At 44.4% G+C, this 27,311-nt stretch overlaps 1 protein-coding gene across 5 annotated transcripts in view; it reads left to right on the forward strand.

Moving 5' to 3' along the window:
* ATP11B (ATPase phospholipid transporting 11B (putative)) overlaps nucleotides 1–27,311 on the forward strand; it is a 187,072-nt gene that overhangs the window by 12,100 nt on the left and 147,661 nt on the right. For all 5 annotated transcript variants that reach the window (XM_040349442.1, XM_040349439.1, XM_040349438.1 and 2 more), the window contains exon 2: nucleotides 21,599–21,715. In XM_040349442.1, coding sequence (XP_040205376.1) covers nucleotides 21,599–21,715 — 117 coding nt within the window. The remainder of the gene's footprint in view (nucleotides 1–21,598; nucleotides 21,716–27,311) is intronic.

Raw genomic sequence — 27,311 nt, forward strand, 5'->3', positions numbered from 1 at the left:
CTTCTTGTAGGCTTACCTATAGGTAAATGTGTAAGTGGGCTTTACAAGGACACAGGAATACATTTATAGACCAGCACTGTTGTGGTGCCTGCACAAGTGTACGTTATAGACAGGTCAGGTTTATTTTAAAAGAGAAGTATGGGGTTTGAAAAAACAAACCGTAAATATTCACCTAGGTGTGGATGTGATACTGCATCTGTCCCCCGTCACCTGGAAGACCAAGAACCGAGCGATCAAAGACTGCTTATTGTCAGTCACCTGCTCTCTGCTCTGCCCATCCAATGCTCACTGGAGCGCTGGACTGTGGAGGAGGCAAAGGCGGTTGGCTGAGAGCCTGAGCCAGCTGCCGTTTGAGTATCTGGGTGGATCCCGACATTAACATGGGGATCTCTACGATATGCACTCCTGTGACATACAGGAGAAGTACAGCCAAAAGCGCTTTAGCCCTACTTCTCCAATACATTTTAATGAGTTTTGCTGTAGACCAAAGTTTCCCTTTGAGAATGTAAATGCCACATTAGAAAAGCGAGGATGTCTATACTGAAATTTAAGAAAGGTAGCTGTGTGTTTAAAGCATGGTGTCATGTGCGACTACCATGTCATGCCTGTTCATTTTTATTCTTTTTCTTGGTGCCCTTGGCTTTGATAGATCCCCTACATACTAGATCAGAAAACTGATGGTTAATTTTATTATAATTGGCAAAGATAAGACTGTTTGGTTACTGACTGTGTCCATATATTCTAAATAATGCTGCTGCCCCCCCCCCCCCCCTCTTCTTTTTTTTTTTTTTTTTTTTGTGACAATTAGCATTTTTTGTTGTCTCTTCTATTTTTACCATATAGCTAATCTGTTGCCAGCTACATACGCGTCTGCTGCGGACTCATTCTCCAAATAGACTTTAAGCACTATAATGAGTGACACACAATAGGATTATGACTGTGCGCATATGGTGTAGTAGTGGAAGAGCCAAAAGAGCAAGTGGATATGACTGCAGTAAACACAGGTCATCGCTGTCACATCCAGTCATTGCTGGAATTGAAATGTGGATATTACACTCATAAAAGGTCTTATGACAACTTCTGATACACAAGGGAGAGGGTTGTCTCTGCACTTGTTTATATTTAGTAGGCTTAAGGCAGTGGCTTTAGCATGAGGTCCCCTGTGTGGATGTAATCTTTAACCGTTTACTTATTTATGAGTAGACTAGTCATTAGTCAGTCTAGAGTCATTTAGGAATGTGTGCGGATTTCTGATTGTGTCGTGTTCTCGTATATATTGTTCTCTCTGTGTTCCTGTATTCTGTCCAATATGATAAAAGCATTATTTTATTTCTGTAGCAAACGTGCATTTTAAATTGGACATTAGATTGCTGATTGTCACCAGAACGGGTAGCTTTTGATCAGTGCATACAATAGTTGATATATCCGTGGCAGCATTAGGTCAATTCTACAAGATTGGTTGTAAGTACACAAAAAACATAGCTTCTGCCTAACCCTTCTGATCCCTTTCTGTGTTCCCTTTCTGTGTTCCCTTACTCCTTTAGATATTCTGATGGCTCTTCAGCTGCACCTGATGACCGCAGCGATTTTTGCGTCTGTGATTTTGGAACAACAGTCCATTGACTTCAATAGGCTGCTTGTCCTACACTAAGCCAAGCACGTTTGGTGACACTTTTTGTGTTTGAAAAATGCATAATTGCTACCCGCAGTTATGGGGCGCTATTAAGAAATAATGGCGCCACAGGTGTGTTGTGCGTTTTAGTGGTTTTATTGGCACATGTACTGTACTCTTAGGTGTGAATGCAGCAGATTAAACCAGATTCTGATTGAATTTGTCCACTTTTGATCTGAAACTTGTGGTTTTGAAAGTTGCTACCATCCAGTTGCTATTGAAGGAAAAGTCAGCAAAGTGTTTGATTTTTCCCAGCTAATTACAATTGTTCATCCAAAATGATAAGAGCTTTAAAGAGGAAGTAAACCCTCCATTCAAAAATGAAAAGAAAAGAAAAAAAAAAAAAATCCTGCAAGACAAAGGCATAATCGGCTGTATGCATAGCTGATTATGTTTTACTTACCTCCGATCGAAGCCCCCGCAGCGGTTCACGTCTCTCCCTCCCCCCTCTGGCCACCGACATGTTGTCCCGGAGTGACTTCTGGGTCTCGCGGCTCTGTGATTGGCCGGAGCCTTGATGACGTCACTCCCATGCATGCATGCGATAACGGCACAGTACAACTGAAGCAAATTTGCTTCAGTTGGCTTAAGTGCGCATGTGCCGCGTGACGTTGGCACATGCAAATACAGGGATATCTCCTTAACCGTGCAGGTTTAGGAGATATCCTTGTTAGCTACAGGTAGGGATGTACCAATACTAGTATCGATATCGGTACCGATACCAAGCATTTCCCCGAGTACTTGTACTCAAGGGAAATGCTCCGATGCCTCACCCGATACAAGTCTTCTCCCCCCGTGCTGTCTTTCCCCCGTGCTCCGATCCCATCTTTCCCCCATGCCAGTCTCCTCTCCCCCCCCGCTTCGTGCCCGTCTCCTCTCCCCCCCCCGCTCCGTGCCCGTCTCCTCTCCCCCCCCCCCGCTCCGTGCCCGTCTCCTCTCCCCCCCCCCCGCTCCGTGCCGTCTCCTCTCCCCCCCCGCTCCGTGCCCGTCTCCCCCCCCGCTCCGTGCCCGTCTCCTCTCCCCCCCGCTCCGTGCCCGTCTCCTCTCCCCCCCCCCCGCTCCGTGCCCGTCTCCTCTTCCCCCCCGCTCCGTGCCCGTCTCCTCTTCCCCCCCGCTCCGTGCCCATCTCCTCTTCCCCCCCCCCCCCGCTCCGTGCCCATCTCCTCTTCCCCCCCCCCCCGCTCCGTGCCCGTCTCCTCTTCCCCCCCCGCTCCGTGCCCGTCTCCTCTTCCCCCCCCGCTCCGTGCCCGTCTCCTCTTCCCCCCCCGCTCCGTGCCCGTCTCCTCTTCCCCCCCCCGCTCCGTGCCCGTCTCCTCTTCCCCCCCCCCCCGCTCCGTGCCCGTCTCCTCTTCCCCCCCCCCCCAGCTCCGTGCCCGTCTCCTCTCCCCCCCCCCCCCAGCTCCGTGCCCGTCTCCTCTCCCCCCCCCCCAGCTCCGTGCCCGTCTCCTCTCCTCCCCCCCCCGCTCCGTGCCCGTCTCCTCTACCCCCCCCGCTCCGTGCCCGTCTCCTCTCCTCCCCCCCCCGCTCCGTGCCCGTCTCCTCTCCTCCCCCCCCCCCGCTCCGTGCCCGTCTCCTCTCCCCCCCCCCCCCCCGCTCCGTGCCCGTCTCCTCTCCTCTTCCCCCCCGCTCCGTGCCCGTCTCCTCTCCCCCCCCCCCCCCCGCTCCGTGCCCGTCTCTCCTCTTCCCCCCCGCTCCGTGCCCGTCTCCTCTTCCCCACCGCTCCGTGCCCGTCTCCTCTTCCCCCCCGCTCCGTGCCCGTCTCCTCTCCTCTTCCCCCCCCGCTCCGTGCCCGTCTCCTCTTCCCCCCCCCCCGCTCCGTGCCCGTCTCCTCTTCCCCACCGCTCCGTGCCCGTCTCCTCTTCCCCCCCCGCTCGGTGCCCGTCTCCTCTTCCCCCCCCGCTCGGTGCCCGTCTCCTCTTCCCCCCCCGCTCGGTGCCCGTCTCCTCTTCCCCCCCGCTCGGTGCCCGTCTCCTCTTCCCCCCCCCCGCTCGGTGCCCGTCTCCTCTTCCCCCCCCCCCGCTCGGTGCCCGTCTCCTCTTCCCCCCCCCCGCTCGGTGCCCGTCTCCTCTTCCCCCCCCCCGCTCGGTGCCCGTCTCCTCTTCCCCCCCCCCCCGCTCGGTGCCCGTCTCCTCTTCCCCCCCCCCCGCTCGGTGCCCGTCTCCTCTTCCCCCCCCGCTCCGTGCCGTCTCCTCTTCCCCCCCCCCCAGCTCCGTGCCCGTCTCCTCTTCCCCCCCCCCCAGCTCCGTGCCCGTCTCCTAATCCCCCCCAGCTCCGTGCCCGTCTCCTCTACCCCCCCGCTCCGTGCCCGTCTACCCCCCCGCTCCGTGCCCGTCTCCTCTCCCCGCTCCGTGCCCGTCTCCTCTCCTCCCCCCCCCCCGCTCCGTGCCCGTCTCCTCTCCGCTCCGTGCCCGTCTCCTCTCCTCCCCCCCGCGCTCCGTGCCCGTCTCCTCTCCTCCCCCCCCGCTCCGTGCCCGTCTCCTCTCCTCCCCCCCCGCTCCGTGCCCATCTCCTCTCCTCCCCCCCCCCCCGCTCCGTGCCCGTCGCTTCTCCTCCCCCCCCCCCCCGCTCCGTGCCCGTCTCCTCCCCCCCCCCGCTCTCCCCCCTCAATCTGTCAGGATGGAGAGCGGAGGTAGGAGCCGCTAAACCCGGCTCCCACCTTTTTAGAATGAACAGAGTCAGTAATCACTGACTCTGTCCATTCATATAACTGAGCATCGTAACCTGTGTTTACGATGCTTCAGTTTATGAATGGAGAGGAGCTTCCCTCCATTCATTTCAGCTGAGGCTGCAGAGAAAGGGTCTGGGGAATCGGTGTCCTTAGTCCCTTTCTCTCTTTTTAAAAGGGAGATGTCAGAGGTCTGTCTCTCCAAAGACCCCCAATAGGGCCGATTAAAAAAAAAAAAATTGCAATAATTAAAAAAAAATATATATATACAAATAAAATGTAAAAAAAAAAAAAAACACACTGACAATCCACTCCCCCCCCTAAAAAAAAAAATATATATCGCTGTAAAAAAAAAAAAAAAATACTCCCACTGTCACATTACATTAAAAAAAAAAAGTATCGGTACTTGTAAAAAAGTGGTATCGGGACAACCCTAGCTACAGGTGAGCCTTAACCACTTGCTTACTAGACACATATACCCCCTTCCTGCCTAGGTGAAATTTCAGCTTTCAGCACTGTCATGCTTTGAATGACAATTGTGCGGTCGTGCGACGTGGCTCCAAAACAAAATTGACGTTCTTTTTTTTCCCCACAAATAGAGCTTTCTTTTGGTGGTATTTGATCACCTCTGTGGTTTTTATTTTTTGCGCTATAAACAAAGTGCGACAATTATGGAAAAAAACACCTTTTTTTTTACTTTTTGCTATAATAAATATCCAATAAAAAAAAAATTCTCAGTTTAGTCCGATACGTATTCTTCTACATATTTTTGGTAAAAATAAAAATCGCAATAAGAGTATAGTAATTGGTTTGCGCAAACGTTATAGCGTCTACAAAATAGGGGATAGAATTATGACCTTTTTTTTCTAGTAATGGCTGCCATCTGCGATTTTTGTCAGGACTGCGATTTCGCAGAGGACACTTTTGACACATTTTTGGGACCATTCACTTTTATACAGCGAACAATGATATAAATATGCACTGATTACTGTATAAATGTGTCTTGCAGGGAAGGGGTTAACACTAGGGGGCGAGGAAGGGGTTAATGTATTCCCTAATTAGTGATTCTTACGTTGGGGGGGGGCGGAGGGGGTGACTGGGGGAGGTGACCGATGGTTGTCCCTATATACAAGGGACACACCATCAGTCTCCTCTCCCTGACAGGACGTGAAGCTCTGTGTTTACAAACAGAGCTCCATGTCCCTGTCTCCGTGACCGCCGATCGCGGGTGCCTGGCGGACATCGTGGCCGTCAGGCACGCGCATCAGCACCTGACTGACGCGGCGGGCGTGCACCGCTCGCGCGCCCCCCAGTGGCCTGGAGGCCGTATATAGACGGCCTCCTGGCAATTCAGAGCCACATTGTGGCCGTAAAAACCCGCCGTGCGGGCGGGAAGAGGTTAATATAGGTTTACCTGTAACATTAAGTTGTAAACAAGGGTTTACAACCACTTTAAGCTGACCATAGATGAATTGATGGATTCTTGGCTTGTTCAGCAGGGACCAGCTTAGATTCGATCCATCATTGGGCAGGCTGGTGGGTACTGAAGTTAATCCAGCACTGTGGCAGTTGAAGATCAAACAGAAGCCAAAATGGCAGCTTCCTTGGCTTAAAGGTTAGGAGGGTTTAATTCCGCTGTCAACTGATCTGCCTCTTCAAATTTGACTGTGCCTAAAAATTGGAGAGCAATGGAGCATGTGCAGAGCAGGGTGAGACAGTATATTACTGGATATTTAAACCATACTTGCTTTTAATGTTTTACATAACTATACCTACATAAGGGGCCAGCCAGCCCGGAGTCATCTAGCAGGACTTGCTTTTCTGACTACTTTGAAGTAAAAACCTTTTTTAAAACCACTTAAAAGGCCAAGTCCACCTTTTGCAAACAAATAATAAATGCATATATCTTTGCAAAAAAAAGTGCATTTATTATTTTTTGCAAATGAGCCTGCTGAACATTGCAAGCATGATTAGTGGGTAACGGGTGCAAGTCCAGGTTTCTGCGGACTCCTCGCCCAGCTCTCTGCCTGTACTGAGCCAAGGACATTCAGTTAGAGAGGTAGAAGAAATGTCAATGGACTGTGAGTGTGGTAATCACTTGTGTTCCATTGTGAACCTACAAGTCCCTCTGCAATGGGGACAACGGGACTTGTAGTTTATTCATTCATCCCGCACAGCCTTGCTGTTCTCAAATCTGACAGCTTCTACACCCCTGCACGCTGTGGGGGGGGGGGGGGGGGGGCTGGTAGCTTGTCACTATTTTACGTGTTGCACCCTAAATATGAAGAATTAGCCTTTGAGTGCTTGCTTTTGCTTTTTTTTTTTTTGTCTAGGTGTTTAGTCACCTGAAAACATCCTGTGGGTGTGTTAAAATATTCTTAAAATACAAATGTAACACCTTTTTGTTTGAAATACAGGTTTTAAGTTAGTCGATTTGTAGCCATTGTAAGGTGTATCATTTATATGTTAACCCTTTCACGCCGAGCGTACGCATATATGCGTCCTCGGCTTTCAGGGGTTGTACCGGGATGATGCCTGCAGCCGCAGGCATCATCCCGGTACCGTTGTTTAGAGCGGGCGATCGGCTTTCCAAACATAACAACCGATGCGGCTAAAAGCCGCTCGGTTGTTATGCCGGAGGAGCGGGAGGGGACATCCCCCCCCTCCCGCCGCCTCTCGCCGCTCTGACCGGGCCTCCCGTCCCACCGGGAGACCCGATCCACGATCCGGCGCCTCCAGCGTCTCGGCGCGCTCTGAAACAAAGCCGTAAACGGCTTTGATTCAGTGTGCGCATTGAAACCACGGAAGCGGCGTCATGACGTCACTTCCGGGTTTCTCGGCTGCCAATGGCGCCGGATTTAAAAAAGTACACAGTATTCAGAATTGCCGTTTTCGGCGATCTGAATACTTTGAAGTGCAAAGGAGGGCTCGGAGGTCTTTTAGACCCCGATCCCTCCATAAAGAGTACCTGTCACGACCTATTGCTGTCACAAGGGATGTTTACATTCCTTGTGACAGCAATAAAAGTGATCAAAATGTAAAAAAAAAAAAATGTAATATTAGAAAAAAAATAAAAATAAATAAGAAAACAAAAAAAAAATTTTTTTAAAGCGCCCCCCTCCCCGCGAGCTTGCGCAGCAAAGAAAGCGCATACGGAAGTCGCGCCCGCATATGAAAACGGTGTTCAAATAACACATGTGAGGTATCGCCGCGATCGTAAGAGCGAGAGCAATAATTATAGCACTAGGCCTACTCTGTAACTCTAACCTGGTAACCGTAAAAAAAGTTTAAAGCGTCGCCTATGGAGATTTTTAGTTACCGTAGTTTGTCGCCATTCCACGAGTGCGTGCAATTATAAAGCGTGTCATGCTTGGTATCTATTTACTCGGCATAACATCATCTTTCACATTATGCAAAAAAATTGGGCTAATTTTACTTTTTCATTTTTTTAAAATTCATGAAAGTAAATTTTTCCCAAAAAGTTGTGTTTAAAACACCGCCGCACAAATACCGTATGACATAAAATATTGCAACAATCGCCATTTTATTCTCTAGATTCTCTGCTAAAAATATATATATAATGTTTGGGGGTTCTAAGTAATTTTCTAGCCAAAAATATGGATTTTAACTTGTAAACACCAAATGTCATACATAGGCATAGGCATGAAAGGGTTAAGGATTGTCGTGCCAAAAGTTGCAACAGAATTTAACAGCAGTAAAATGTTTTTATTGCTTCATAACTGTTGGAATATGTGTAGTCTGATTATTCCAGGTTCTTCATAAACAGCAGATGATTCAATAAAGCCTCATGTACACTGCTGCTGGTAAATGGACTTTTAGGAGCCGTTGGGCATTTTTTCCAGCTGCCCCTGAACTTTATCTTATCAGTACATTGTTTCTAGGCATTTGAGTTTAGAAGCTTTTTTTGGAAAGCAAGGATGGATGTTCAGAGGCATTTGAAAACATTGACATTTTTTAAGATTTTGAAAAAAAAAAAAAAAAAATTCAAAACGTGGCATATAAACCCGTCAAAATGTACGTTTTTAAACGTCAGTTACTGTCTGTTAAGTTGAATCAATCAGGAGAGCTTGTAAAACGTCCCGTATACATTAATACTAAGGCATTTGTAATACATTCCTGGAGGTGAGGACATAGAAGCCTTTCACCAAATCAGGAAACCTGTGCAACGTTTTCATTGTTGGTACCAACGAGAACAGCAAATTCACATGGTTCTTATTTGCAACACGTACTGTCTGTTGCTATTGTTGTGAAAGTGATTACTTGGTTTTGAGGAAGCTGTAGGTTACCAAGACCCCCTCCATACTCCATAAAGGAGTCAATTGTGTTGCGTCTTTGAAACAATTCTGCAACAGATTCATATGTACCTTACTGAAACGCATACATGAATCCATAATGTCTGGCTAAACTCCCTGCACACTGCTATATACCCTTTCTAGTAGGCATGCACCGATCTATCAGCTGCCGAAAATGGGCTTATCCACATTTTGCCAATAGCAAAAAAGGTGCCTGAAAAAAAAAAATGTGTGATTTTACCATGTTTACAATAAGTCATGTGACTCAAATATGCAATGCGCAGTTGGATGTTATTTGAACATTTGGAGTTCATTTTGATATCTATGATTAAGCATTGACACTCAATGCGAAACGCGTCAGCTGTTTATCCCACTGTGTGCTGATACCTGTAGTGTATTTTTTCCTGTACCCAATAAAGGGCACGTCTTTTTCAAGTTACTGGAGTGCGGCTGTCCATATCCTTGTCGTTTTTTGCACATCCAGTGCATTGCCAGCACCCATCTGCTTCTGAGTGGACATCAATTACCCTAGTGAGCTCACCTGGAGCGGCAGCTTTCTTACCTTCTTACTTGATAGCTGAAGGGGTGAAGTAGATGTCCTGGGTAGATGTCGGTTTCCTGTTGGTGTACTTTCACTTTTGACTCATGTTTTCCAGACACTGAGCATAAGCTCTGCTGATTTGCAGATCCCTAGCTCTGGGCAGGGGGTGCTGTGGTGTTAGTCTCTCTGCAGAGAAGTATGCAACATGCTGGCAGGGACTGTTTTTTTTTTTTTTTTTTACCTTTTTTAAATGTATTTTGGCAGTTTTAACAGAAAGTTTAATTGGACATCAGCTAAAGCACTTTATACGTTTTTTTTTTTTTAATACATTTATTTTATTTTTTTATATGCAGAGCAGACACTGATACAGCCCACTTTACAGACTGACCATGTGAAAGGGGCCCAAGGCTGCTTTCACACTGATGCGCTGCAGTTTACCCGCACCTCTGGGGCAACGCAGTGTACCTTTTGGCTTTCCTGCACTTTGCACCAAACCTGCAGAATATAATAGAAGTCTGTTGCACTTTCAGAAAGCTCACCAAACCTGCAGGTAATGACAGAAGTCTGTGGCTCAGTGCAGGTAACCCACATGTACTCTGCTCTGCACCTGCGGATCAGTTTGAAAGCAGCCTGGTAACCACTGCAGAACAGCTATGCCCCTTATAAACACTGGGATTTTATTAATAAACCTGACCTTTAATAACAGTACTCTATTCTATTTTATCCCAGAGCAGGAGGTTGCGGGCCACATCAGAGGGCTCCCCGGGCCACTGGTTGTGCACCCCTGCCCTAGAGAATAAAATTACGGTTGTTGCATTATTTTATGTCTCGCTGTATTTGCAAAGCGATCTTTCAAATGCAATTTTTTTGGGGAAAAAATACACTTCAATGAATAATAAAAAAAAAAACTAAACTATTTTTATTTTTATAATGTGAACGATGTTGCGCTGCTCATTTTAGCCAGAATGGTGCAGCTCTAATTTAGTTAGTGACCTGGAGTAGTTGGGAGTTTTGGCATTGGGCTGAAAACTTGTTGCAGCTTCAGTGGCTCAGACCATTTTAAACCCTGAGAATTCTCATGGCAGCCAACCAGGTATCTTGCATTTTCAGCAATGGCAGCCCACATATTCCTTTCAGTGCAGGTTTACTATGGCTTATCTATTGGACATTTGACTTTTGTATCAACAAATATCAGGTTTGAGCAGTAGAAGGCATGGAATGTTTGTGCCTCTGTATCTGTGCATAGTGACTAGACTAGACTAGAAAGATCTGCCTCATATAAGATATGATTTTATCAATATCCTTCCTTGTTGCATTGAGAGGTGCTGCTAACTAACTACACGTTGATATTTACATGTCGGCCCTGAGTAGTAATAGCATACACTTATACTGTATTCACATAGATTTTAGCACACAGGTTATGTGCGTACCTTGATGTTATGCAGGATCTTGCTGCCAGTAAGATCCTACATAAAGACTTATACTTCAAGTGGGTGAGGCCTTGGGTTGTGTTTTTTGAAAATCAATCCTGGGGATTTCAAATTAAAAAAAAAAAAAAAAAATCTGACACTTCAGATACAACAAGCACCTGTTTACAATAGTGAAGACGATATGAACTGCAGTATTTGCATGTGCCATCTTATGAGCTTTCAAAGCATAATATAATCAGACTTGTAGCCTTACTGCTTACTTAATCACATGTGACAGCAGCATGCACTGGCAGAAATTCTGCCTGCAGAATTGAACAGTAGCCAAGGCTGAAAATGGCAAATATGAACAATTAAGCAAAATAGCGAATGAGTCACCATATTTGTGGCAGTCTGTTTGGCAGGCCCTGCGATTTGCATTTTGTCTCAAACTGGGCACAATGCATTGGGACCAGGACCATCCTCATTTTGCAGCATTTTCTACAATTTCCCAAGGAGATGCAGCTGCCCTGTACAGATGGCTGTGCAGGTAAATGGCAGTACGCTGCTGTACTTTCAAACCTCCACCACCCCCCACCCCCTCCACCAAATGATTTGAACCAGTGACCAAAGTCCTGACCTCAACCCGATGGAACACCTTTTGGGATGAATTAGAGTGGAAACTGCAAGCCAGTCCTTTGCATCCACATCAGTGCCTGACCTCACAAATCTGGAAGAATGGTCAAACATTCCCATAAACACACTCCTAAACCTTGTGGGCAGCCTTCCCAGAAGAGTTTTAGCTGCAAAGGGTGGGCCAACTCAATATTAAATCCTACGGACTAAGACTGGGATGCCAATAAAGTTCATGTGTATGTATAGGCAGGCGTACCAATACTTTTGGTAATGTAGCATACCATAAAATAGTGTGAATAAAAGTAAATCCCTAAAGAAGAAGAAAATAATTCCATAATCTGCATATCAATTCTATACAATGGCTCATCGTAGTGTTGTGTGTCGCTGCATTCTTGATGGTCGAAAGTTCAGAGACCTTTTGTGTGACCAAGTGTATGCAAAGCCAAGCTTGAGCGGAATTCCGTCAGAAAAACCATCCAAGGTTTTTCTGACGGAAAATCCCGATCATGTGTACGTGGCATTAGAGTAGAAGAGTAGAGTAGAAATGGTTCAGTGACAGAAATATAGTCCCTCTAAAATTGAGTGCAGGGGTGTAAACAGAAGAAGCTGGAATTCAATCGCAGCCACCTGAGTGTATAGGCAGGAGCTTACTAGAAATATGACTGCTAGTTTTTTTAAGTTAATTCATTTCACGTACGCAAAACCAGCAATTGTTAAGCATCTACAATATGTTAGAGAAGGGTTCCAAACACCAGTTTCCAAGATGGCCACGAGTATGTCACACATACGTCCTTGCATTACCACTTTGAGCGTATTTCCCCAATGTGCAAGTTTCATCAGATGTGCATGCTCAGGAAAACTCTGCAAGAAAGCATCAATGTTTCCAAAAGTATGGCCGTTTACAGCCATTTGTTTGTATTCAGCACTTGCAGCTCCCCAGGTGCTGGAAAACTCTGCATAACCTCTTGTGCGTGAACCTTAAAACTTCTGCACAGTGCTGTATATTGGTGACAAATCTGAACATTCCTCCTGGAAATTTCTTTTCGTGGTTTTAAACAAATTGTAAAGTAATATTGGCGTTTATTCTGTCGCAGAATCAGAAGTGAGGTGAAGATTAGGAAAATGGAGAAATGAGAATTGCGTTTAATCAAATGAAATATTTTTATCCAGCAATATGATAGTCTATTTATAATTTATGATCCAATTCATTTGGTCTTCGCTAAGGTTATATCTACTGTGGAAATGTTCCATTATTTTTGCTATTGCAGCAGTAAGAAATGGCTGAATGAAAGTAGACTATCTGTATTGCATGTAATGCACAGTTGCTATTTTTTCATTTATATTGCAAAAAACTAATCCAAAATACCACCTATTTTGTGAAAAAATGTATATACATTTGTGCTGTGTTGCCAGTTAAAGTAGCGCAGTGCTGAATAGCAATTAATGGCCTGGTCATTAAGGGTATAAAACCAAGTGGTTAATTTATTCCACCATTGAAATACATTGGCACTTACAGTATGTTCCTAGTGCTCTGTCACTTGACGGGACATGCTAACAGGTGGGTTGTATTTGCCTTATATTTCAATCTAACATGTCACTTTGTGGTGAATTATAATTTTTTTTTGTATGAGTGCTTTTTTATATTAAAGTAGAACTATAGGCAAAACCTCCCTTTTTTATTCCCCACCCCCATTTTGGATAGAGTAATGGACGTTTATGTGTGTGTTGTTGTTTTTTTTTGTTTTTTTTCCCATTAGGGAGTTTTCCCTTCACTTCCTGTCCCATATCCAAACCAGGAAGTGAGAGGTAATCCCTGCAAATTAGGGGGAATTTCTTTGTGACCCTCCCATCACCAGAATTGGTGTCCCCAGGGACTTCACACAAAGGAAGCAATTCAAACAGGACATGATACAGCAGGACATAGCAAGAATATGACGTGTTGGATTTACATATTCCTTAAAGCGGAGGTCCACCCATTTTTTTTTTTTTTTTTAAGCCAGCAGCTACAAATACTGCAGCTGCTGACTTTTAAAAAATGAACACTTGCCTGTCCAGAGTGCCCGCAATGTCAGCAGACGAGGCTGAGCAATCGCTCGCTCCTCGGCTGCTTCCGCCGCCATCCTCGGTGAGGGAATCGGGCAGTGAAGCTTTGCGGCTTCACTGCCCGATTCCCTACTGCACATGCGCAAGGATCGCGGCGCGCTTTCACTGGTCCCCGCTCTCTCCTGGGAACAGTGTTTCCCAGAAGACAGAGGGGGGGGGGGGTTGACGTGACGAGGCAGAACCCGGAAGTGGTGCAAATACCTGTCTCGGACAGGTATCTGCAGCCCCCTCCCCTGAAAGATGCCAAATGTGACACCGGAGGGGGGAGGGAGGGATCCAAAAAGCGGAGGTTCACTTTTGTGTGAACCTCTGCTTTAAAATATGATTGTGCAATCTCTGTCGGTTTACCAGTAAGTATGTCACACGTGATCTCCTTACTGGATATAAATTAAATGATTTAACTGACCCCCTCACACTTTTTTAGTACTAAAAGGGAGTGCACAAGGTTTTCCCTGAAGAATGTAAAAAATAAAGGTGTATGCCCAGAGATTATGTGGTCAGTTATTATGACTATACATTCTCTTCTTTTCATGCAGTGTTTTTTTTTTTTTCATGTTTATTTGTATGCTGTTTATCCCAACCTTAGTTTGACAAAAATTGAGAGCATGTTCCCTGTTGTTTTGGGCAAACTGTTGCAGCACAGAGGTGTGATCTGAACTGATAACACTCGAGAGAAAATTGCCTTGTCTGTGATTTGGGCCAGGCTGTCCAGCACAGAGCCATGCATATGGTGTGAATAAGCCCTAAGGCATTTTGTAGGTGAGGTATGAGCTGTGTGTGTTGGGTGTGGTGGGCAGATCTCACTGTTGATTTAGATACCAGGGAATGAATGCTAGTCTCTTCTCCTGCAAAGTCTGGCACTCTTGGGATTTGCACATTGCTGCCTGACTGCTTAGATTGGAGGGTGACGCTGCTTTCTTCTTTTGTAGCTTTCTAGCCCCTGTGCCTGCTCATTGGACTGTGGATGAGCATGATCTCACTGTTGAGTTGTTCCTAGTGTTTTCCTCCCCCTTTCACCTGCCTAAACGGCATCCTCTCCTCTCTGCAATGTCTGCAGTCATTTTATATTTACAGCATTGTACAGTGCAGTAGGACCCGATTGTCTACTACTCTTTAATGCTCTTTTTGCTGCATATTAGATTGTGGGAAGATGACTTGAATGCATATTTCAGGCACTTATATTGGCCTTATTTAAAATACCATTATTGATCTAATGAATACATAACTGAACTTGAATGCAGTGTTCTATGTTTGCTTGAAGTCCCACTTAAGAGGAATTGGGCATTTAACCAGCCTCCCATCCCCCCAAGTATCTAAGAAGGACAAAATCGATACATATCCCTTTCCTGCAGTCTTCTAGTCAGGCCGGCGATGCTTTTTGGCAGCTTCCTCTTTTTATTCCAGTGGTGGCAGGGGGCAAATATTTTCCCTGTACTAGTCACTTATGTAAGGATGTGTGAGCACTGCTTATGCCTGGAGTACTGTGAACCCAGTCTGTGTGATCGCGCTGGAGGGAAGGGGGGAAAAAAAAAAAAAAAATAGGAAAAAGTGGGGCTTCACTTTAAGGCCTCATGCACACTGGACGTTTTTACAGCAGCTGTTTTTGGCAGTAAATGTTTTTTTATACAGTCATTAAACTCTTCATCATGTTATCCTATGTGTCCAGGATAATGCTGTTAGCAGTTTTGAGCAGTAAAAAAAAAAAAAAAAAAAAAACTACTGGGTTCTGAGAGACGTTTTTCAGCTGTAAGAGCACTCTAACGATGATAAACGTTGATAAATGTTGATAAATGCTCAAAAACTTGAACTCGCTGGCGTTTTTTAACGTTTTTGGTCCATTGAAAAAGGAAAAAAAGCGTTTTCTTCACGAAAAAAAAACCACTAAATGCAAAAACATTGAAAAAAGTTGAAAAACTCACTGCAAAGCTACTGGCATTTTTAGAACGTCATTTTAACATCCAGTGTGCATGAGGCCTAAGGCTTCGTTCACACTAGTACGATTTCGGATGCGATTTGAGTCGTACAGAATCACATGACGATGGAAGTCATTGTTTTCAATGGTGCCCATTCACATTAGTGCAACTTTGGAAAAAGTTTCTGTACTACTTTGGTGCGATTCCAGCTATTTTGTCTCCATATGCAAGCCACTTCAAAGTAGTATCAAAACTGTACTACATAATCGCAGATCAATATCGGATTGCAGCAGCGTAATTTTACCTTTAAGTGTGCATGATATTTGTGCAGGAAGGATGCTGTGGCTTGCTTATTTCAAAACATTTGTATTATTGACTGGTTGATTTCCAAATGAAAGTCACAGAAATTGCAAAATGGACCACACAGCTTAAAGGAGAAGTCCAGCCTGAGCTTTTTAGTCTGGGCTTCTAAGGGTCACAGGAGTGCAAATTAGTTTTGCACTCCTGTGACCCGTTTTCCGCAAAGAGTGGTCTGAAGTCTGCTCTCTGCTGAGGATCAGTCAAGGCAGCACGTCATCCCGACTTAGGAAGTCTGGATCCGCCAGGTGCCTGGATTGATGGCAGTCTCGGCGTCTCAGCGAGTTAGAGATGGCCGCCCCCCGCCCCTTTACAGCTCAGCACTCCATTAAGTGGAGGAGCAGAGCAGAAGAGATGCTGACTGACTGTCCTCATCTCTCCTCAGAGAGCTGTGAGAGAACTGAGCCATCGGCAGTGTTCGGTGGCTCGGTTATAAGTGAAGGGGGACAGCGGGGGACAGATGCAGAATCCACCTAGGTAAGTATGATTATGCAAAAAAACAAATATACTTCTATTTTAAGCTAGCCATATACCAGTTTAGTAAATTGTGAAGAATCAGCGCCAATATACAAAATATAAAAATAGTGTCTAAACTGCTCCTCTAGATTAGGTATAAACCATATATTGTAAAAAGTGTTTGTGGAGGGCGCTAACTATAGTGGTATATACAGTGAGGAAAATAAGTATTTGAACACCCTGCTATTTTGCAAGTTCTCCCACTTGGAAATCATGGAGGGGTCTGAAATTGTTATCGTAGGTGAATGTCCACTGTGAGAGACATAATAAAAAAAAAAAATTCCAGAAATCACAATTTATGATTTTTTAACTATTTATTTGTATGATACAGCTGCAAATAAGTATTTGAACACCTGTCTATCAGCTAGAATTCTGTCCCTCAAAGACCTGTTAGTCTGCCTTTAAAATGTCCACCTCCACTCCATTTATTATCCTAAATTAGATGCACCTGTTTGAGGTCATTAGCTGCATAAAGACACCTGTCCACCCCATACAATCAGTAAGAATCCAACTACTAACATGGCCAAGACCAAAGAGCTGTCCAAAGACACTAGAGACAAAATTGTACACCTCCACAAGGCTGGAAAGGGCTACGGGGAAATTGCCAAGCAGCTTGGTGAAAAAAGGTCCACTGTTGGAGCAATCATTAGAAAATGGAAGAAGCTAAACATGACTGTCAATCTCCCTCGGACTGGGGCTCCATGCAAAATCTCACCTCGTGGGGTCTCAATGATCCTAAGAAAGGTGAGAAATCAGCCCAGGACTACATGGGAGGTGGTCAATGACCTGAAAAGAGCTGGGACCACCGTTTCCAAGGTTACTGTTGGTAATACACTAAGACGTCATGGTTTGAAATCATGCATGGCACGGAAGGTTCCCCTGCTTAAACCAGCACATGTCAAGGCCCGTCTTAAGTTTTCCAATGACCATTTGGATGATCCAGAGGAGTCATGGGAGAAAGTCATGTGGTCAGATGAGACCAAAATATAACTTTTTGGTCATAATTCCACTAACCGTGTTTGGAGGAAGAAGAATGATGAGTACCATGCCAAGAACACCATCCCTACTGTGAAGCATGGGGGTGGTAGCATCATGCTTTGGGGGTGTTTTTCTGCACATGGGACAGGGCGACTGCACTGTATTAAGGAGAGGATGACCGGGGCCATGTATTACGAGATTTTGGGCAACAACCTCCTTCCCTCAGTTAGAGCTTTGAAGATGGGTCGAGGCTGGGTCTTCCAACATGACAATGACCGGAAGCACACAGCCAGGATAACCAAGGAGTGGCTCTGTAAGAAGCATATCAAGGTTCTGGCGTGGCCTAGCCAGTCTCCAGACCTAAACCCAATAGAGAATCTTTGGAGGGAGCTCAAACTCTGTGTTTCTCAGCGACAGCCCAGAAACCTGACTGATCTAGAGAAGATCTGTGTGGAGGAGTGGGCCAAAATCCCTCCTCCAGTGTGTGAAAACCTGGTGAAAAACTACAAGAAACTTTTGACCTCTGTAATTGCAAACAAAGGCTACTGTACCAAATATTAACATTGATTTTCTCAGGTGTTCAAATACTCATTTGCAGCTGTATCATACAAATAAATAGTTAAAAAAATCATACATTGTGATTTCTGGATTTTTTTTTTTTTTGATTATGTCTCTCACAGTGGACATGCACCTACGATAACAATTTCAGACCCCTCCATGATTTCCAAGTGGGAGAACTTGCAAAATAGCAGGGTGTTCAAATAATTATTTTCATCACTGTACTATAGATGTCTTAATTAATTATTACCAATAAAATTACCAATATATAAAACAAATACACACATGTGATGGTAATACATAAACTGGTGATGCAATATTAACCAGTGATCACTAGAAAAATAATAAAATAAAGTCCCAATATCAGTGTGGAATCCAATGATGAATCCGTATATCTTGCTTAAGGTGATGTTGGTGATCCTCCACCATACATTCCAAAAATCTGTCTTCACCCAAAAGTGCTCAGATATAAGATGCGCTTACCACAAATATTTGACTTTACTGAAAAAGAAAGTCAAATATAGCGTTGACAGGATTGTGCCTATACACATGTTGGATTACTGGAAATTTTTCTATTGCCTCACTCCCGGAGTCCAGGTAAGATGTATGAACAAACAGAGAAAAAGCCCATAGCATAATACTGTTTATTTAAAATGAATATAAAAGATGCCAAGTGGCTCCTTACATTAAAATGTGCCTCCCGGCACTGGAGCTGCAGGCGTATAACAAATCGCTTTGTGGTGTCACTAGGCTGAGTCTCGTAGGCGGCATGCGTTCCACCGACCCTGCTAGTTTCTCAAGCGCCGGAGAAGGCGTGGGCAGACACGTGACCAGGTACCACCGCCGACGTACGTTTCGTTGGATTATGTCTTCAGGGGGCGTACCTGGTCACAGAGGATCACGGTATTTTGTAGTCTGACTTTATAATTCATTAATACTAATACGAACAAAATATTTAAAACCACATGGGGAAATTTAGTTCTATTGCAGCCACAGTACCGATCGGCTAACAATTTACATATGCATCTTCTTAGAACGTCAATGCATTAAGGGAGATGGATTTAATTATATATCGTGCCATTGACATACTGTCCACTGCGTGCATTATACCTACACATGTATCCTCTCCTGAAAATTATAATGTTAGCAATTACTACTCCGATGGCTGCTCAATGATAACAATAGAGCTAGCCCTTCTGAGATAGGTTACTAAATGTTGATAGTTAAAGCTGTCTATACCTAAGGTAGTATATCTTTGGATTCCTTATTCCTTGTTCTCTCTAGCACTGGAGGTGTTGGATCAAAGGTGTTAATTGATTAAACAAATGCCATCCTGGAAAAATGATGATAATGGCATAAGAATGGGCCAATGCTTCTTGAAGATTGCCTCTATTTGCTTGTATTGCCTATGAAAGGGACAATATATGCAATTAAAACGGAATTGTGACACGGAAGAGGATTTTGTGTCACAAGCCAATCATTTTACAAACACATTTTTGGAAAAGACTCCCGGAGCTGCCGAATAAACTACTTTAAAAACCTGTGTAGTGTTTTTTTTTATTGAAAATTTTCTACCACCAGGTGAATGGGTAGGGGTACTATGTACCCCATACTCATTCACATAGGGTGGGGGGCCGGGATCTGGGGGCTCCCAAATTTCGATAAGCTTGTTGAGGGCATGCCGCCTGGTACGGCTCAGGAGGGGGGGGGTGCCACTCTCCCGTCCCCACCCCGTTTCCTGACCGGCCGGTCTGCGTGCTCGGATAAGGGTCTGGTATGGATTTGGGGGTACCCCCACGCCGTTTCTTTCGGCGTAGGGGGTTCTCCTTTAAATCTATACCAGACCTAAGGGCCTGGTATGCTCCTAGAGGGGGAACCCATGCCGTTTTTTTATTTAAAATTTGGCATCGAGTTCCTCTTCCTGGAGGCGACTTCAAGTCGTGTTGTGGGTCGCGTTGTGATTCATACTCAAGTCGTGTTCAAGTTGCCTCCCAAAGTCGTGCTGGAAGTCGTGTTGAACCGACTCTTGCAGTATAACAAGCTGGGTGTGCGGCAGGCCCATTTGTGAGAATATTGTGAGTACGCACTTGCATGTTTTAAAATGCCTTTTTTAATAAATATTGTTAATTGAGGTTTTTTCCTAGTCTGTTTCCCACATGGTTACTATAGCGTGAAACAAGAAGTCAGTCATTCTCCCTATCTGAGGCTAGAGAGGATCGAGTGGAATAAAACTAGAAGATTATCCACAAAAACATTAGGCTGACCATACAATTTCCTTGTACAATTTTTCCTTTTGATTTTCCAAAACGATATAATATGAGGTCAAACCTGAACACTCTCAATTTGTATGTAATCAGGCAGGCCCTTGCACTACATAGTTGACATTTTTAAATCAGAAAATTGTATGACTAGCTTCAATATTAATAGGTCTATTTTTGTCTGGTGAGTGATCACATTTGTGGGGAAGACGCACCTTGACACTATAGTGTGTGTTTTTTTTCTTCGGAAGGAAACTCCTGATTATATTACAGCAACACAGCTATGTGAACTTTGGCACTTTGCTATTAATTCACTTGTTTATGAAGTTGTGTGGCTACACAGAGAGGCACTGTTTTACACTAATATTTTTCTTGCACAATTATAAAGTATAAGGTTCATACTGGTGCATGTTGGTATATAGGGTGCTAAATTACATGTCATTTAATTTACAGTGATTGTAATTTTTTTTTTTTTTTTTAATAACAACAAACATGTTCTACCTACAAGGAGCAGCCCCAAACCTTCTCTTGTCAGGTCCCTCGCCTGAACTCCAGAATCCTCCTTCTTTGTGTGCCATCATAGGAAGCCGCTTCCTATGGTGGCACTCCTGCGGGCTAGATCGGGCATAGATGCCGGCAGCACAGCTCGGCCCTGCCCCCGCTTGCTTGTCGCAGGATTTGACAGCAATGGGAGCCAGTGTCTTCTGCTGCCTCAGCAAAGCCTGTGAGAGCAAGGAGAGATAACGGAGCCGCTGCAGATGGGCACATCACTGGATCGAGTGAGGACTTGGGTAAGTATAAGGGGTGTAGAGACTGATATCTAAATGTTTTTTACCTTGCTGCAGGGATTGCATTAAGGTAACAAATGTTTAGACTTTAGAACTACTTTCATTTTTTAATCTATATATGAATTGGGAGATGATATTTAATCAGAACTTTGTTTTTGTTTTTTTTTTGCACTATTTACACATTGCATTCTAAGAACTAATATGATAAGATTTGCACTTGTTATTGGGTATCTGCACCTTAAGAGCCATTTAAATGGATTTTTTTAGAACTTGTATCTATAGATAGGCCTAGAATAAGGCTTGCCTATAGACACTTAATATCTCCTAAACATGCGCCATTTAGGAGATATTTACTTTGCAGTGCGCTGATTACGTCATCGGCGCATGTGCTGTAAATAAAATGTCCCGTGTCGTTTCTTCCCGAATGAGTGCCATGACAGGTGGCTCCGGCTCGCATGCCGAGGGAGTGACGTCACGTAGCTCCACGTCTTTAATGTTGATTTGGGCAAAGTCAGGCTTCTGTAGACAGCCTGCGCCTGGAATCCAATGGCCTCCACAGAAACCAATATCTTATGTGGTCTCTTAAATGTGTAACTGCATGCCTAGTGCAGTTACTCTGTTATTGACTAACCCTCCCAGACCTCCCTTGCAAAAATCTTCTCTGCGGGGACTGCGCTTGTACTAAAGGTGCAGTTACACTTTAACTTCTTTCATTTACATAAGGTTCTAGCTTAGGATATTGTATTGTTTAATTTGCTGTTGAACTGATGTGTAAAATAGTTGTGAACATAAATTGTAAAATTACAACAGTCTTGTCATTCCATTTTAAAACGGTTCATCATGTTTTTTTCTTTTAAACATACGCCTAAAATTTATATTTTTCTATTCTATAAGGGATGTGACCCTCCGAATCACAGTGAAACACGGACAGTATATGTTGCAAACCGGTTCCCTCAACATGGCCATTATGTTCCCCAGAAATTTGCGGACAACAGGATTATATCATCCAAGGTAGGTACCAGGTTAATTTCCAATAACATGTTGTACATCAATTACTAATTTTTTTGGCATGAAATTAAAATTCCTGACCAGTGTTTGTCTCACGCTGTGAAAGCTGTCTCGATAGTTGGCATTTGTGAGGATTATGTCCTAACTAAGACTGAAGACTTAGTAAAAATCTAGATAGCTTAGATAGATGAGTGATGAGTCATTAGTGTGTTAAGGTTCAGTCCTGTAAATAACCATAATCAGTGGACTATTTTAAAGCGGAGGTTCACCCTAAAAAACATCTATATACCATTACATCCAGCATACTTCCGACATCTACAGTATGCTGGTATTTTTTTTTTCTCGCTGTACATACTGTCTTATAGTTTTTTCACCCGGCTTCCGGGTTCTCACTCCCGCGGTGAACAGGCGTTCCTATCAAGAGGCGTAGATGATTGACGTGCGGATAAGGCGCATCACTCATTTCGAAAATAGCCGAACTGGGACTCGGCGCTATACGGCACCTGCGCACAGACTAGGAGCTGTGTAGAGCTGACTGTGCAGGCGCATGTATAGAGCCAAGTCCCAGTTCAGCTAATTTCGGAACGCGTGACGCGCCTTATCCGCACGTCAATCATCTACGCCTCTTCATAGGAACGCCTACTCCCGGCGGTAGTGAGAACCCGGAAGCCGGGTGAAAAAAAACTATAAGACGGTATGTACAGCGAAAAAAAAAAAAATACCAGCATACTGTACATGTCGGAAGTATGCTGGATGTAATGGTATATAACAGGGTTTAACAAATTTGCTTGGAATCTAGGAGCCAGCTGAAAAAGTTAGGAGCCAGAAAACACACCCCGTCCCAACGAGCTTGCGCGCAGAAGCGAACACATACGTGAGCAGCGCCCGCATATGTAAACGGTGTTCAAACCAAACATGTGAGGTATCGCCGCGATTGGTAGAGCGAGAGCAATAATTCTAGCCCCAGACCTCCTCTGTAACTCAAAACATGCAACCTGTAGATTTTTTTAAACGTCACCTATGAAGATTTTAAAGGGTAAAAGTTTGTCGGCATTCCACGAGCGGACGCAATTTTGAAGCCTGACATGTTGGGTATGAATTTACTTGGCGTAACATTATCTTTCATAATATTAAAAAAAATGGGGATAACTTTACTGTTATCTTATTTTTTTATTTAAAAAAGTGTAATTTTTTCACAAAAGTGCGCTTGTAAGACCGCTGCGCAAATACGGCGTGACAGAAAGTATTGCAGCGATCGCCATTTTATTCTCTAGGGTGTTGGGATAAAAAATATATATAATGTTTGGGGGTTCTAATTAGAGGGAAGAAGATGGCAGTGAAAAATTGTGAAAAATTACATTAGAATTGCTGTTTAACTTGTAATGCTTGACTTGTAATTCCAACGGCCACCACCAGGCGGCGCCAGCTCACATATGGTGGTAATAACTTGTAATACCAACGGCTCACCACCAGATGGCGCCACCTTTTTTTGCCCACCTTCCAAGCCAAGTCGCCAGGACACTATTTCTAGTCGCCATGGCTACCAGGATTTGTCGAGCCCTGGTATACAATTGTTTTAGGGTGAACCTCCGCTTTAAGTGGTTAAACTGATTTCATTTGCAGACTGATATTCAGCCCTTTTTGATCTGTAAATGACCAGAAAGATGCAATGTTTCTTTTTATCTCTCTTTCAGCACTGAGCAATGTTTTTTCGGCTGCTCTTCTTTTTTTTTTTTCTTCACAGCTGTGAGCCAGGGAACTGCTCTGCACTTGTTACATGAATCGTGGAAACGCCGGATTATAATAGTGTGTGGGGGGGGGGGGGGGGGGGGGTTGAACTGAGATTGCAGTTTAATGATTAATAGTGCAGCTCTAGCCTCTACTAAGGCAACACAGAGTGTAGAACAAGGAATGGTACTTCAGTAATGGGGAAAGATCAGCCTCAGTGTGACTTGTTCTTTACCCTTTGTCTGCCTTTATTGGGGAACAGCTTCTAGAATTTTATATAATGATTGCAATCAACGCAATTCGCATACACTCTTAATAAAATTAAATCAAATATGTGATGCACAGCCAAACACTGGAAAGTAATTCCACAACACCAAAGTAATAATAAATAAAAACATTTTTTTATTGAAATGGTAATGAAAATATATTCCGCAAAACACCCTGTGTCTTCACTCTTCATGCAATAATATATTTTCATCACTATTTTAATATAATTTTTTTTCTTCTTTCTCTGGAAGTCGTTGGATATACGTGTAATACACAGTTGTATGGGACTTTGGACTATTTACTTATTTTTGATTAAAGTGTTGCGGCACACTGAATTTATTTGAAGCTTTTCTTCCCCTTCCCAAACAACTTTATTGTAACAGAGAGTGCATACATGTCATTACATACATCTAAAGTGTCAATGATGATAAGAGGGTGTGCAGAAGTCAGAATACCAACAGTTCAAAGCCGGTGTCATGGTTAACAAAGAGACATTTTACAATGCACAGGGGAAACAAAGAGAGCAGTCTGGTGCCCACCATGCAGGTCTTTACAACCCCTTTAAGTCTGCTCCAAATGCTGTAGCTGCTGACTTCTAATATAAGGACACTTGCCTGTGCAGAATTTCAACGTTGTCTTTACCCAAACAGATTCTTCAATGGGCTTTGGGTCCAGGCACTAGTGTCTTAAAGAGGAAGTAAACCCTCTCTAAAAAAAAAAAAAAAAAAAAAAAAAAACATCCTGCAAAGGCTTAATGAGCTAGTATGCATAGAATGCTAGCTCATTATGTAGTACTTACCCGAGATCGAAGCCCCTGCAGCGTTCCTGGGTGACCACCTCCGCTGCCGCCATGATACCCGGAGTGACTTGTGGGTAGCGCTGCTCCAGTGACTGTGACTAGCCGGAGCAGCGATGACGTTGCGCGTGGGTGCCCCCACTAACGGGATGATCGCTGTTAGGCAAGGCATGCTCAGTGCACCTGCGCCCGATGTCTACGGCGCATGAGCCGTAGACATCGATGCCGGCATTTTCTGCAAATATCTCCTAAACCTTTTCGGTTTGAGAGGTATTTGTTGCACCTACAGGTAAGCCTTAATCTAGGCTTACCTGTAGGTTAACCAGTTGCTGACCGGCCGCCACAGTTTTACGGCGGCAGGTCGGCTCGGCTGCGCAAAATCGCGTAATATTCCGTGATTTCGCATTTCAGCCACTAGCGGCGGGCGCGATCACTGCCGGGCACCTGCGATCGCTCGTTACAGAGCGAGAACCAGGAGCTGTGTGTGTAAATTTTTATTTTTTTTATTTTACGAAAAATATGTAGAAGAATACGTATCCGCCTAAACTGAGGAAAAAAATATTTTTTTTATATTTTTTGGGGGATATTTATTACAGCAAAAAGTAAATATTATTTTTTTCAAAATTGTCATTCTATTTTTATTCATAGCGCTAAAAATAAAAAACACAGAGGTGATCAAATACCACCAAAAGAAAGCTCTATTTGTGGGAAAAAAAGGACGCCAATTTTGCTTTGGAGCCACGTCGCACGACCGCGCAATTGTCAGTTAAAGCGACGCAGTGCCGAATCGCAAACAGTGGCCCAGTCATTGACCAGCAAAATGGTCCAGGGGCTGAAGTGGTTAAAGTGGTTGTAATGGGTTTACCACCACTTTAAGGGAAAGGCTATGAAGGCTTTGCGTCTTCATAGCCTGCTCCCACTGTGCATGTGCCAGCTGTGCTGTGCTGTGCTTTGGAAATGGTCTTGCAGTCTTCTGGGATCTGTGATCTGTTCCAGAAGGCTGAAGGGGGATGGCTAAATCGGGAATTAAGCTAGTCGCTTACCTGTCTGTGCAGTTTGTAAAATGCTAGCCACAGACTGTTCGAATCTCGGCCCGTCCCTGCTGAACTGGACGAGATTTGAACCATGTGTTAATTGGGCTGAATGTACCAAGTTGACCGATCGATCAACTTGGGCACAACACAACAGCCTGCTGTATTCACTTGTGATTTAGAGCTAGCGACTGCTATAGCCGCTAGCATTAATAACTGTCTTCTCCCGGTGGGGGTGGAGAGCAAACAATTGCTTGGCAGGAGGGATTCCCCTATCGGCACTGTCTGTGTTGATGGGAGAATCGTGCAAATTTCATACCTGGTACAGGGAAAAATAAATTGCACTCTCTATGGCCTGCCTAATTCACAAGGTTGGTTGTGCAGAGTTAAAAAACCTTTTGTAAGGTAAGAGCATATACATTTATACATTTTAGCCTTGTATTTTGCCTGGTATTTTAGACCAAAATTGAATGTGCCAGTGTATTAGAGGTTGCCAGTAGTTGTTTGCGGGATTTCTCAAAGAAAATAACAATTTGCAGGCATGTCTTGTGCCTTGCTGAATATCTTTGTTCACACTAGCCACACTAAAACGTATTGTTCATGCAGCTAATGGGCGCAGTGACGAGGGAAATTTTATATAGAAGTTGTCTATATAGTGAGCCTTGGTTAGGTTCTCACTAGACTCTACTCTGTAATATGACAATTATCCTGAGTTTGTGGGGGTTTAAATAGTTTGAGTGCCTCTTACAGATGATGTGTATAATCTATAGACACCGCATTGAGTATTGTTTAGAAATCATTGTTTTAATGCTTGGTGTGGTAGGCTGTCAAGTGTCAAATTATGCATACCGTTTGCTGTGGAGTTTAAAGAAAATAATAATATTAGGACAAAAAGATCATCATGACTCTTTGTATCCACTTCAAATGTCCCGCTGTGCCCCAGACCTCTACTTCAGTCTGGAGTACACTGAGTGACTGTGGCTCTGGCAAGCTTTAGTGTTGTCAGTGATGGCCGCGGTCCAGCACTAAAGTCTAGGAACTGAATGAATCCTTGGAGAGCTGGCAGCAGACAATCTGGAGAATGTCTCTCCACCCTGGGCAAGCTCCACCAACCCTGTTTCCCTGGTAAGCTATTCTCACTCTTGAGTATGCAGTCGACAGGTTTAGCAAGTCTCTGTGGAGATGAGGGTGGCAATAATATATTTGGGTAGGAAAAAAGTGACTAAGAAAGCCAGCTAGAAGAAAAATTCTGAAATGTGCTTACAATAATCCATATGCTAATAGACCATTGATGCCCATCATGCAGCACTAACAAATGAAAGCTAATCTATTGTATGTCCCTCTGGACATTTCACCTTTTATTCTCTAATATGACCATCACTGATCTAGACACTGTAGCCTCTTTGTGTAGCCTATCCTACATTGTCAGCATACCATATTAAAGTAGCCAGAAATGCACAGAATTTCCAATACACTTAACATGTTTTTGAAAATCGCTGCCTTAAGGTTCCCTACTGTGGTGGTATGGTTTAAACCCTGTACATATCACTGATTTCCTAGGCCCAACTGAACTCCCATACATAGATAGACAGGAACAAGGTTAAGACCCGGTTCACACTGGGGCAACACGACTTCGGGGCGGCTCGGGGGCGACCTGCATTGACTTCTCTACAGAAGTCGTTTTGCAAATCGCCTCTGAAGTCGTCCTCAGGACGACTTGCAGTGTCGCCCCCGAAGTCTTGCAGCTGCAGTGTGAACCGACTCTTAGGTGAAACAC

Source organism: Rana temporaria, chromosome 4 (assembly GCF_905171775.1).
Source record: "Rana temporaria chromosome 4, aRanTem1.1, whole genome shotgun sequence".
In the NCBI taxonomy this organism is placed as follows: domain Eukaryota; kingdom Metazoa; phylum Chordata; class Amphibia; order Anura; family Ranidae; genus Rana; species Rana temporaria.